Source organism: Myotis myotis, unplaced genomic scaffold (assembly GCF_014108235.1).
Source record: "Myotis myotis isolate mMyoMyo1 unplaced genomic scaffold, mMyoMyo1.p scaffold_m19_p_20, whole genome shotgun sequence".
NCBI lineage: Eukaryota > Metazoa > Chordata > Mammalia > Chiroptera > Vespertilionidae > Myotis > Myotis myotis.
This window is the reverse complement of record NW_023416325.1, coordinates 1516228-1529329: the sequence shown is the minus strand read 5'-3', so window position 1 is coordinate 1529329 and position 13102 is coordinate 1516228. Positions and strand designations below refer to the sequence as shown.

The 13102-nt window shown below is 60.8% G+C and overlaps 1 protein-coding gene across 7 annotated transcripts in view; it reads left to right on the top strand.

Moving 5' to 3' along the window:
* EMID1 (EMI domain containing 1) overlaps nucleotides 1-13102 on the top strand; it is a 38084-nt gene that overhangs the window by 8061 nt on the left and 16921 nt on the right. For 6 of the 7 annotated variants that reach the window (XR_004974811.1, XM_036353552.1, XM_036353546.1 and 3 more), the window contains 4 exons: nucleotides 6316-6429; nucleotides 6873-6976; nucleotides 10440-10523; nucleotides 11953-12014. Coding sequence is in view for 6 of the 7 variants with exons in the window: in XM_036353546.1 (XP_036209439.1) it covers nucleotides 6316-6429; nucleotides 6873-6976; nucleotides 10440-10523; nucleotides 11953-12014 (364 nt within the window). In the remaining variant the exon portion in view is untranslated. The remainder of the gene's footprint in view (nucleotides 1-6315; nucleotides 6430-6872; nucleotides 6977-10439; nucleotides 10524-11952; nucleotides 12015-13102) is intronic. The other variant, XM_036353547.1, reaches the window with a different exon arrangement.

The following is a 13102-nucleotide window of genomic DNA, read 5'->3' as shown; positions in this document are numbered from 1 at the left end:
AGGAGCTGGGGGCGCCCTCCCAGGAGCTGGGGGCGTTCTCTCTGCTGGTGTTTCTGGGGCATCTTCCAGTGAGAGGGTCCTTCACATGCAGTGTCCGCATTCATCCTTCAAGGACTGGATGAAGCTTGGGAGCACGTGTTCCCATTTCACAGATGAGCAAACTGAGGTCCCAGAAAATTAACATGATCTTCTAGGGCAGTGATGGCAAACCTTTTGAGCTTGGCGTGTCAGCATTTTGAAAAACCCTAACTTAACTCTGGTGCCGTGTCACATATAGAAATTTTTTGATATTTGCAACCATAGTAAAACAAAGACTTATATTTTTGATATTTATTTTATATATTTAAATGCTATTTAACAAAGAAAAATCAACCAAAAAAATGAGTGTCATAGGTTCGCCATCACTGTTCTAGGGCCTAGACTAGGCTCATGGGCCATTAATAGGAGAGCTGGGATTCACATCTGTGTCTTTCTGGCCCTGATGACACTGTTTGAACCTGCCTGGCCCCTATCCTGGCTGCAGCCCTACCCCTGCTGCTGTCCCCTCTTAAGGGGACAGCTCAGCAAACAATGCAGAGTAGCCAGGCCTCTTCAGGCCCTTTCATCGCACTCAAATGCCTGCCCAGCCCCCACCCCCAAGGCCTCACTTTTTAAATTCTTTTCAGAAATTCTCCTTGCCCAGTGAGTGGTCGGTCAGGGGGGCCAGCATGCCTCCCCTAGGCTAGCAAGAGCAGGTGACCTGGGCACGGCTGGAGAGGAGAGGAGGCTGAGGCGTCAGAGGCCGGAAGAGCCGTTGTCTGAGATAGGGGTGGGCAGGTGGCAGCTGTCACAGCCACCACCTTTTGCGGTCTGACCACCGCAGGCCTGGGCTGGCTATTTCACCTGCACCCATCGCTTCCAGAACCTTCCCAACCGCCTTAGGAGGCAAGCGTTTTTGTGGCCCCTGTTTCTTAGAGGAAACTGAGGCTCAGAGAGGGGACATGACCCGCCTAGCACAGGGATGTGAGCCCCGGGTCCCAGGTGCTCAGATGACTGAGACTCTGACCTGGGAATTCCCGTTGTCAGGATCAGGATGATGGTCCAGGGGACTTAAGTCCAGGACAAGGCCTCCCAGCCGGGGTTCCTCACCTCCCCGGCTCCAGGGTTTGGATGGGAGCAGGATGTGGCTGTGGGTAGGTATCTGGTGGTGTCTGGGGACTGTCGCCTGATCGGCTCACAGGAGGCTCACTGTGGCCTGAGCATCACAGCACCCCGGGGGCACTGCTGTGGCTCCATGACACAGACTGAGGCCTCGAGAGGAGTAGAGGCATCTCAATCCAGGCCCTCAGTTCCCACATCCCGGGTCCCTTTGACCCAGCAGAGATCGTCAGCTGGCAGGTTTGGGAAAGGTCGGTGGGTCATGGTGAGGCGTGAGAGGTCCCGGCCCTGGCTCTCTCCCCCACTCCCTGTGCGACCTCAGGCAGCGTCCCCGGCTCTCGCTTTCCTTCGCAGCTTCCTCACCGTTCCCCTCTCTGCTCCCCTCGTCCCCTGCTCCCAGGCCTGCTGTCAGGATGGACAAAGGACCAGCCGGGGCCCTGACGCAGAGTGGTTCCTGCGATCACCAGCCTTAGGTGGGGGAAGGGACCCCTGGCTGGAGGAATCCGCAGGCCTCCCTGCCAGGACTTCCCCTTGTGGCCCCAGCCCAGCATCGTTGGAGACAGCATGGGGATGTCTCGCCCCATCAGCCCTCCCTCCACCCCCAGCCCGGCGCCCCAGGCACCCCTTGGCAGCCGAGGGACAAGAGGCAGAAAAGAGGCTTTGTGCTTGGGGAGGGGGAGGCCCGGGAAGGCATCCAAGAGGCCGCCCCCAGCCCCAGGAATGCGGTGAGACTTTGAGACACCCCCCCCCCCGCCCCCCAGAACCAGGGTGCCCTGGGGCTGTGCAGAGCTGGCTTGGCTCACCCCTTAGCCCTGTCCGTCCCCCAATCCCTGCTGGGCCTGCTTCCTGCCCTTCTGGGGTCTCTTCCAGCCTGAACCCTCGCCTAGACTTAAAGCCATCCCCCGTGTCCTGGCCAGGCCTCTTCTGCCTGCAGTATTGGCTTCCTGTGGGCACATCCTAGGACCCAGGAGAGCAGGGAATTCTCTTCCCAGCCCTTCTCCAGAGAGCTCAGATCCCAGCTCCACCCCCACATGGGTGACCTGGTGGGTGCTTTCTCTCGGAGCCCCGGTTTCCCCCTCTGTAACATGCAGAGCCTGACCATCCCTACCCTGTAGTCACGGGGAGGACTTCGTGGTGAAGGTACGGGGCTGGTGTCCGCACGCCCAGGGAAGGCCCTGGGCCACAGCTGTGGGCTGGGGGGCCAGTGTCATAGTCCAGGAACAAGAACCACCAAGGGCTGTTGGCACGGTGAGCCAGCGTGGCTGGAGGAGGACCTGCTGTCCCCATTTGCAGATGGGCAAGGTGAGGCTCAGGGCCTTGTCCAAGGTCACTGAGTTAGGAATCAGCAGAGCTAGGACTGGAACGTCGCCTCCAGCAGGGGGTTCTGGCTCTAGTCACCCCACCCCCACCCTGTACGTCTCCTTTCTTTCCTCTCCTTTTCATAACCGCCCTTGGCCCCCAGCCCGCTTGGCTGCCTCCTGCAATTAGCCCCTATCTCTGTTCCGGATCATAGCCCTGGGCCCTGCCGAGACAAAGTCCCCTGGGCCCCTCATGGCAAGGGGGTGGAGGGCTGGGTGGGGGGGTGGTTATTGGGGACAGCTGGTTCCAGGCTGAGCTGGTCTGTCCTGTTTTCTCTCCCCCAGTGGCCTCTGGAATGGCAGGCCCAGGAGAGAAGGGCTGCCTCCTCCCGCCCCTTCACCCATGCCCCGTCCCACAGGTGGTGGCCCAGCCTCGGGAGGTTCTCGGACAGCTTATCACCCCCCACACCCCAGGAAAGGAAGCCCAAGGGGCATCAGGACGGAGGCAGGGGTTCCAGGGGCGGCAGACATCCCTGGGGACCCAGGGCCACAACGCTCAGTCGTTCAGCAAACCTCTCTGCGCACCCTCACCTGAACCCCATCCCAGCTGCACGTCCTTCCCCCGGACACTCAGGGCTGCTGCGACCCCTGGAGGTGCCCAACTCTGCTGGGGTCCTCAGGACTGAGACCCCAGTGATGAATAGGGGTTTGCCGGAGAGCAGGAGTGTACACAGATGTGAGGTGCAGCAGAGGGGAGGGCGGGCAGGAAGGTCAAAGAGGGGCCGCGGGAGTGGGGAGAGGGGAGCAGGCAGGGCTCTCGGGGCGTGGGAGCCACAGTGGGTGGGAACTCAGGTCTGTGCTTTACAAAGAGCTTCTGAGGCCTGGAACGTGGACGGAGGGGCCGGAGGGCAGCGGGGCCAGGCTGGGACCCTGGAGGGGAGCTCGGGCTCATCCCGGAGACAGTGGGGCTGGGTCTCCAAGGCCGGGGAGGGGTGAGGCATGGTTATTGGTGATGGCCCAGAGAGAGGGGATGAAGGACTGACCTTGCACCCCATCTGGCCCGAGTGTCCCCTTCTCTCTAAAATGTCTCGCTATCGGGGCACCAGCTCCATGTCTCCTAAGCAGAGAATTCAAGCAAACTCCAACCCGTGGGAAATAACCCAGGGGGGCATGCAGCAACCCACAGGGGGAGATCCTGATTAAGGAAGGAGAAGGAAAAATTGTTTCCTGTAGCTCCCCACAGAGGGCAGCTCGGGCAGCGGTGGGCAGTCACAGGCCATCTGCCCCGGTGCGGTCCAGGGCCACGTGTGAGGGCGCCCTGTCTCTGCAGGTGTGGGCCCTTGTGCAAAGAGGATAGTCCTTTCGGTAGGATTTGCTTTGGTCTGAGTGTGTGTATATGTGTGTCCTATGTGGGTCTGTGTGTATGTACATGGGAGTTGTATGCACATAAGCATATGTGAGTGCGTCTGTGTGCATGTGCGTCCATATGTGTCTTGTGCTCACTGCGTGTGCATACTGATGTGTGCATCTGTGTTTGCCTGTATGTATGATGCATACGTGTCTGTCCACTGGCATGTGGTCCTCATTCTGTGCCCGGGGCCCCCTCCTGTGTCTGGAGCCTCTGTCTTCTGCTCAGGGTGCTCCCTCTCTCCATTCTTCCTTCACTCACAAGGCCCCTGGGCCAGCCTGGGGCACTTCACCGGCTGCCCAGAGCCCCTGAGCCCCCCTGAACGTGTACCCCACATTTCGTGCATTTTTCTGGGGAGGAGCCACAACTCACATCACTTTCCCAAAGGGGCTTATGTTCCCCCCCAAACACAACCCCAACAGGTTTAAAGCCACAGCTCTAGGGTCCCAAAGGCTCTAAGGGTGGGGGGCCTTTTGGAAAGGTACCTTCTTAAACTTATAAAACCCCCATCTGCTCGTTAGGAAAAACACTTCCAGTGTAATGTTAAGACCACCAGCTCTGGAGTCAGACAGACCTGAGTTCCAACCATGACTGTGTCACTCATCACGGCTGCCTAGGGCACGTCCCAGACCCTGGAGCCTCAGTCTTCCCACCTGTAAAGCGAGGCTTATACTCGGGCGTGTGGCTGCTGTGAGCACAGGAGAGAGGACCCAGGGACAGCCCCTCTGTGCCCCCAGAGGTGGCCGTTGGATGTGGGCGTGTGACTTGGCCTACTTGATGCGCACAAAGCCATTCCTGTGCGTCCGTGGGTAAATAGTGTTTTGCTTCCCCTTCCCTTCTCGGTGCATAGAAGTGCAGTCTTTCCCTGCCGGTCTGCACAGGCCTAGTGGTCTGTACACGAGGCCTCGGGCTCTCCCACCGCAGCCGTGTCTCGTGGTCCTGTTCAGGCTGCTCCCAGGTGTGCACTGCGGCCAGCGCCCGGCCCCCCTCCCGGGAGTGGCTGGCCATGGCTCTGCTGGGCTCCTGCGCCCCCTCTCCCTGCTCTCCCACCTCCATGCCTTCAGCTAAGCTGTTCCCTCCTCCTGGACTGATTCCAGGTGACACAGACGGTGAAGGGATTTCCCCAGGGTAGTAGACTGGCCCTGGCCGAGGCCTCTCTCCTCCAGGTGGGCCTGGGTGGGGGCAGGGCAGCAGTTAGGGGGTGGATTTCAGTGGGGCGGGCACCTCTGCGGTGGCTGGGACATTCCCGGCGCTCAGTGGCCCCAGCCCTGCACGGGGTCAGGGACCCTACGTTTTTTGCCGGGGCTGGGAAGGGAGGGACCGTTTCAGTGACCCTTCTCACCCTGAGCCCCGCCCCCCACACACACACACCCCCCACCAGACTTTCCTTTGTGACCCGAAGCCCGGGGTCAGCAGGTTCCCAGGCTGGGCCTTCACAGAGCCGTGGACCGTGGCTCAGGAGCCGGAGAGGAGACAGGAACTGAGGCCTTGGAGATGGAGTTAGGGCCAAGCTGGGCTGTCCAGATTCCTGGCTTCAAATCCGCTCCACCCTGCACCGGCTCTGGGACATGGACAGTTTTCCCCCCTCCCCGAGCCTCAAGGGTACCCCTCTGTATAATGGGGGGAGGGATGCCTTCCTGGATCACTGTGGGAAAAGGATGTCAATACCCTTAGCATACAGAAGGTGCTCAATATATGCAGTGCAATAGGATGATGAGTTAGCCTCTGGAGAAGTCAGTTCTCCATGCCTGGGACAGTGTACATCCCGCCTGGCACGCAGCAGGGGCACAAGGATAAGGGAGACGGGGCCTCTCCTCTCCCATGCCAGGGAGGAGCGGGCAGAGGTGAATCACCAGCTTAACTAGGCGTGACAAGCTACCATACCAAGGGCTGCGGGGCAGGGAACCATCCGTTCTGCTCAGATGGAGGTGGAGGTGGGAAAGGACAGGGGGAGGTGACGGCACAGCAGCTGTGAGGGTGGGAGGTGTGTGAAGGGAGCTCCGGGCAGTGGGCCCAGCATGAGCAAAGGCCTGGAGGTGAGGGATCTAAGGCCTAGAGGGTGAGGGTGGGGGTAGGCCAGCCCAGGTTTCCATTTTATGATACTCCCTCTGGGGGGAGACTGAAGGGCAGGATGGAGGGGCCGCTGCTGTCATCCAGGCAGGAGGCAGGAGGCCGGAAGCACTGGGGGCCTGGACGGGTCAGGGTTGGAGAGAAGAGATGCCAAGAAGGGAGAGGCCCTTCAAAGACACCTGCTCCCATCTTGTCCCCGAGAGCCCCCAGCACGGTCACCCCTCCAGGGCTGTGGGATCCACTCCTCAGCCACAGCAGCACAGACTCCCACGGGGGCCCAGAGGGCGCTGAGAACTCGGGGGTCCTGGAGAGCACACAGTGCTCCTCACTCACCCTCCTGGGGTCCCGGCAGGGGCCTGGCTGCGTGCAGCACCGAGCATCCTCTCCGTGGGTCTGTTTCAGGAACTGGTGCTCGTACGTGGTGACCCGCACCATCTCATGCCACGTGCAGAACGGCACGTACCTTCAGCGAGTGCTGCAGAACTGCCCCTGGCCCATGAGCTGCCCGGGCAACAGGTGAGTGAGACCGAGCGGATGGCATCCCAGGTGGAGGCACAGCATGGGCAGAGGCCTGGTGGTGGGAGTGCAGTGGGTGTGCAGGGGAAGGCTGGGGCCCCAGGGTGGGTGAAGCAAAGGGAGCCCTGTGCCCATTCTCAGTACCTCCCTTTGTGTTCGTGGGGCATCCTGGAGGGCTTCCTGGAGGAGGGGTTCCACCATTCACCCACACGCCTTCACTCAGGGAGCCTTCACTGCTAGGGACAGGCAGCTCCACGTGCAGGGGCTGCCTGTCCAGTTGGTATCCAGATCCCCAGGCTGGACGTTTGGGAAGGAATAGAAGGGTCGAATCCTAGAATGCAGGAGAGAGGCTCCAACGGGGCCTGGACAGGAGGTGGGGACAGAAGACCCTGGGGGCCAGACAGTGGGAGAAACAGCAGAGGGCCCTGTCGGCATTCTTTCAGCTACAGAACCGTGGTGAGACCCACATACAAGGTGATGTACAAGACAGTGACCGCCCGGGAGTGGAGGTGCTGCCCCGGGCACTCGGGGCCCAGCTGCGAGGAAGGTAGGACTGCCCCCAGGTTCGGGCCTCATGCTTCCCCGAGGTGCTTGGGAGGGAGCGGTACACTGTTGCTCAGTCGTAGACACTGCAGTGTCCGGTGCTGTGCCCGCTGTGGCCCCCCGCACGGCTGCCAGCGAGGCCTGGCTTGGATATAGTGGGTGCCCGCTGTCCCACGGGTGTTGACCGCCTGCCTCAGGGGAGACTCTCAGGGCCCCTGGAGAAACGTAATGCATGCTGCGTAGCTCGTGTCTGCAGTCACACCACCCGAGCCTTTCTTCCGAACATGGGAGCACCCAGACCTGCCCACGGGCTGTGGGAACAGGTCATGGAAGCAAAGGGCCCCTGAGGTCAGTGGGTCAGCACGGTCGGGACGGTCATGCCCTTCCTGCTGGGGGAAACTGAGGCTCAGGAAGGCGGTGGGCCCACGGCTCCTGAGGGGTCGTCAGGATGGGAGCCCCGGTCTGCCTGGCTCCCCAGAGGGCCTCGGGGATGGGAGGGCTCAGACGGGTGCCTCCTGTGTGGAGTGTGTGCCAGGCTCGCCCCACCCCACTTCTCTGCATGCCATGAGGGTGGCTGGGGCAGAGCACCCCCAGGGGCACAGAGGAGGCAGCCTGGCCACATGGGCACCTGCCCCTCTGCTAAGTGGTCCAGGCCACTCCCACCCCTGCCGCCTGGCTGAACCCGAGGAGAGGAAGGTTTCGGGCACCAAGGGCTGTGTTTCCAAGAATGTCCTGGAACCAGCCTGAGAGCCAGGCCTGTGAGCACCTGGTGGAAAGGCATTCGGGCCCCAGGGCGGCGTGTGAATGTGAACATCAGAAACACCGGCGTGTGAGACACGGCCTCCGCAGCAAGGGACCGTGATGCTAACGGAAGTCACCATCCAGAGGTGCTTCCTGAAAGACTGACAGGCGTCGCCTCCCTGGGACCCCACGGCAGCCCTAGTTCACAGAGGGGCAGCAGAGGCTCGTGGGGGTCCTGTATGGAGAGGGAGAGGCAGCCACAAGGCCCGTGTGGGAGGCCAGGAAGGGAAGCGTGAGGGGAGCCAGGAGCAGCACCCTCCGCTCCCTGCGGGGAGGAGAGGGGGAGGCGGGACCGGGGGCCAGGAGGAGAGCCAGCCAGGGGGGGCTGCTGCCCAGGAGGCCAGGGGAGCTGGAGGTGGGGAGGGGCAAATCCCCAGGGTGTGGGGGCCACCGGGGCCTAGAGGGCCTGAGCCAAGGCAGGGCCTACCAGACGAAGGCCACCCCGTCCCTGGCTCCCCTCTCAAGGGCAGATCTTCTCAGGCCTGTGGGGCCATCATGGAGGGCAGAGTCAAGGTGGGGGCAGCACCCACACCCTTGGGTCCAGCAGCTGGAGGCCGTACATCCAGGCACCAGGCTAAGGGCTGGGAGCTCTGGCACCCGTGAGGCAGGGGTACATGACGGGATGGGCCAGGCCAGCCCTGACAGCTGCCAGCTGCCTCTGCAGGGCCTTCAGGCCCCAGCCTGGGGACGGGGTTATCCCGGGCTTCCTGGGCCAGGCCAGCGCCACCACACCAGCTGTGTGGCCTTGGGCCGGGGACTCCCCGAGCATTGTGCAAGCGGTTGTGCAAGGGCCCGTGCAGGGGGCGGGAGGCTGCCGTTCAAGCAGCACCGTCTCCTGCCCGCTCCAAGGGCAGGGCGCCTTCGCTAACGGGTACCAGGCTGCTCTTGCAGCAGCCGGGGCGCCCCTGCCCCGAGCCTCAGGGTCTCACCTGTGACAGGGTCAGGATAAGAGAGTCTGCTTCCCAGGGACGTTGTGAGGGTGAAACGAAGCAGTGAAAACCCTGCAGAGGGTGCAGGGGCCCAGGTGGGCACTGCGTGATATCCGATGGGCTGGGAAGGGTCGGCCTCTCCCCTCCCACAGGGTGGGAGCTGAGGAAAGGGAAGCTCAGGCCTGGAAATTCCGGAAAACTGCTCTCTGCTGGGTCCTAGGCGTGGGGGTGAGGACGCATGGGACATTGCTGGCCCATCCCGGGCCCTCCCTTCCTCTGACAGCCAGGCTTGGGCGGGCTCCCCAGCCGTTTCCCCTGATGGTGACTGGCCCCCGCGGTCTGTGACATGACCTTGGGGCCATAGAACTGCGTCACCAGGGGCGACAGGGCAGGCTCCCCTGGCTGCAGTTTCCCCATCTGTAAAGTGGAGGTGAGACCGGCGCCCACTCACAGGGCTTTGAGGATAATGAGCTCAGACTGTCCATGTGAAGTGCTTAGAATGGGCCAGGCCCAGCGTGAATGCTGAGTCCGTGTGAGCTGTTATTGTTATGATTATTACCTACCTTGTAGGATTGAGCTGGGCGACGTAAAACACTGAGTGCTGGCCATGGCATCCCCCTCCTGCCCACAGAGCCTCCACTCCCTTCCCCTGTCCTAGGCTGCCAACCCTCCTTCCTCCATCCTGGGTGAGCTTTACCCCCTTGCACCGGGCAAATCACAGGTCCCTGGGGAGGGGATGCTGGCAACGCAGGCCCAGCCTCAGCTCAGGCCGTGGTGGGACCCAGCGGGGTCTGGCAGCCTCCCTGCTGGGGTCTGGCCGGAGGGACCCGTCTGGTTTGAGTTCCTGGCGCCTCTCACTCCCTGCACCAGCCCACAGCCTGGCTCTGAGCTGCCAGGGCTGCGCCTTATTTGGATCTTGTCTCCCCCCAGACAACACTCCGAAGCCTTAAAAGGCAGGCCTGGGGGGCAGAGGGGAGCAGTTGCCCTGCTGGCTCCAGAGCCCCTCCAGCTGCACCTCCCGCCGCCCCCTGCTTGGCCAGCCCATCTCTCCAGCTGTGGAGAAAACCAGGCCCCCCAAAACCAGACCAGCCAGGCAGCCTGCTCCTGGTGGGGGTGGTGACAGGGGTGGGCTCCGGAAACGGGCCTCCCGTGCCCTCCCAGGCAGCCGGCCTCCCTCTGTTTTTCATTTAAAACCGGGTCTGGATTCCCTTCAGTGTCTTCTTACCAAGTGGGGCAGGGAGAGGGTGGACAGCAATGTCGCCGCTGCCAGTGTCGCCACTGCCATTTATTGGTGTGCGGGCCTTGTGCCCACATCGCCGGCCTCGGCCCTCACACCAGCCTGGGAGATAGAGTGGCCTTATGGCCCCATTTTACAGATGGGAAAATAGTTCCAGAGAGAACAAGTCACACAAGGTCAGCAAGTGACAGGACCCAACCCTGCATATGTTACCGCTAAGCTTTTAACACAGGCAGCTCGTCGGGGTGATTGGGGAGCTCCCAGCCTCTCCCACGGCCCCTACCCATTGCCAGCCCCCTCTCCCCAGCCCCATCAGGCTGGCAGGTGGAGGGACCCGTGTGACCCAGGTGTAAACTGCCCCACCTCTCTGGGCCTCTGTCTACCTCTGCACTAAGGGGAGTAGAGATCCCTGCTGGGGCTCGAGGGGCAGGTGGGCCAGGGGCTCTGACCAAACAGGGATGGCCGGGCCAGCAGGACTCTCATCCCTGCTTGTCCTTCAGTTGCAGGCTCCTCTGGCTTCGTGGAGCCCAGGTGGTCAGGCAGCGCCATGCGGCGGATGATGCTCCGGCCCACAGCCTTCTCAGGTGGGTCCTCGGGCCGCTGCGTGGGGTGCCCCTGGGCTAGGGGAGGCCTGGCAGGGGCCCGGCAGTGTGGTGACGGCCCAAAAAGCCATCTCGGTCCAGCTGTGCAGTCAGGAGAGTGCCCTGCCCTTGCCTGCCCCGGGCTGCAGAGAACACCTCGAGGGGGAGAGGAAGGGCCCCCAAGGAGAGTCTGACCTGGGCCCAGCCACCCCGAGACCGTGACCCCAAACTCTTGCAGACACAGGTCCACACCCCCAGTTTCCTCTTTTCATAGCCATGTGTACTTTTTTTTTATTGGTTTCAAAGAGGAAGGGAGAGGGAGAGAGAGAGAAACATCAATGATGAGAGAGAATCATGGATCGGCTGCCTCCTGCAGGCCCCACACTGGGGATGGAGCCCGCAACCCGGGCATGTGCCCTGACCGGGAATCGAACCCTGACCTCCTGGTTCTTAGCGACGCTCAACCACAGAGCCACGCCGCCGCCGGCTGGCTCCTCTTTTTATTTATTTTTATTTTAATTTTAATATATTTTATTGATTTTTTACAGAGAGGAAGGGAGAGGGATAGGGAGTTAGAAACATTGATGAGAGAGAAACATCTATCAGCTGCCTCCTGCACACTCCCTACTGGGGCTGTGCCCGCAACCAAGGTACATGCCCTTGACCGGAATCGAACCTGGGACCCTTCAGTCCGCAGGCCGACGCTCTATCCACTGAGCCAAACCGGTCAGGGCTCCTCTTTTTATTGATACTAAGCTTCCCTGAGCCTCTGCACTGTGAGAGGCACCGGGCCAGGTGCTTCCCATGGCAACCTGTTTAAAACTCAGTCGTGTCCCTGTCCCCCAGGAAGGCATCTCTGTCCCCATCTTAGGAGGAAGCTGATGGTCAGAGAGAGGGCGTGCCCTGCCAGAGGCCCCACTGCCGGGAAGGGGCAGCGCTGAGACTCTGTGCCTGTTACACACTCGTCCCCCCTCGCTCTGAGCTCAGTGTCCTCAGGTGTGAACGGGGGTGACCCTTGTCCTAAAGCACAGGATCAACAGTGCCCGGCCACCAGGAGGCTCAGTAACCAGCCAGAACTGTCATGAATAGCGAAGGGGTATCGCCGAGGAGGCTGCAGGCGCCAGACAGTGGTTCTGGAGGGAGGGTCAGGGGTGGCACCTCTGAGGCCAGCCCGTTCCAGACGCTAATGTGTCCAGCAAGCCCAGGCAGCCCCGCCCAGGTGAAGCCACAGGATTTCCTGCCCGGCTTCCCGGAAAGGAGTCGTTTTGGATGCCAAGGCTGCAGGAGTTGGCTCCCTGGTCCTGCTCTGGGAGAAGCCTGCAGGGCATGGTCCCCCCTGGACAGGCCATGCCTGCAGCGTCTCCCCCGGGCTAGGCTGCCTCCTGGGTGGGGGTCATCAGGTGTCTGTTCGCTTCCTCCATCCTGCCTCCAGGTTGTGTCAACTGCAGCAAGGTGTCGGACCTGGCGGAGCGGCTGAAGGTGCTGGAGGCCAAGGTGGGTGAGCAGCTGTCCCCTCCTCCCCAGCCTCCCACCCCCTCTCTGCACCCCATGCTCACAGCATCCATGGGCAGGCAGCTTCCCTGCCGGCCACCCTCCACCCTCCCGTCTGTCCCAGCCAGCTCTCTTGGCCTCTCCCACCGTGCTCCTGCCTGGGAAGCCTGCTCTTCTTCCAGGAGTGCCACGAAGCTCCCCCCCACTTGCACCCCCATTCCCATCCCAGCCAGATATTTGTAGACACCCCTAGGGTTCATGGTGAGGCTCCTCCTTGCCCCATCACCTTCATCCTTTATTCCCCCATCGCCCAGTTTCAAAAGCCGATCATCTCTTGCACATCTCAAACATTCTTTCAAAAAGGTTTGAACAATTAAAAAGTAAAACCCTCGTGTTTTCAGAAACATAAAAAACTCAGCACCGTGATAAACCTGCCCAAACACCATTCGCACCCACGCCTGTGCCCCTGGAGAGAGGGGCCGTCCACATGTAAGCATCTTTCTCCCAGATCGTGTAGAGGCATACACTCTGCCTGCACACCCTCTCCTCCCTTATTCCTTCCTCTGGGAGTTTATCTTTTTTTAAAATATATTTTATTGATTTTTTTACCGAGAGGAAGGGAGAGGGCTAGAGAGTTAGAAACATCGATGAGAGAGAAACATCGATCAGCTGCCTCCTGCACACCCACTACTGGGGATTTGCCCGCAACCAAGGTACATGCCCTTGACCGGAATCGAACCCGGGACCTTTTAGTCTGCAGGCCGACGCTGTATCCACTGAGCCAAACCGGTCAGGGTGGGAGTTTATCTTAAGGAGATTAGAGGTGACGGTGTTTACCAAAGTGTTCGCTGTTCACCGGGAACTTTGAAAACCAGAGAACAGGAGGGGTTGATTGCATTATTAGGGAGAAAGCTGCTGTGGAATACTGGACAGCTGTGAACACCTCCTCCATTTTTTTAGATCTATATTTTCAATTGATTGCAGAGAAGAAGGAAGAGAGGGAGGGAGGGAGAGAGAGAGAGAGAGAGAGAGAGAGAGAGAGAGAGAGAGAGAGAGAGAAACATCAATGATGAGAATCATTGATTGGCTGC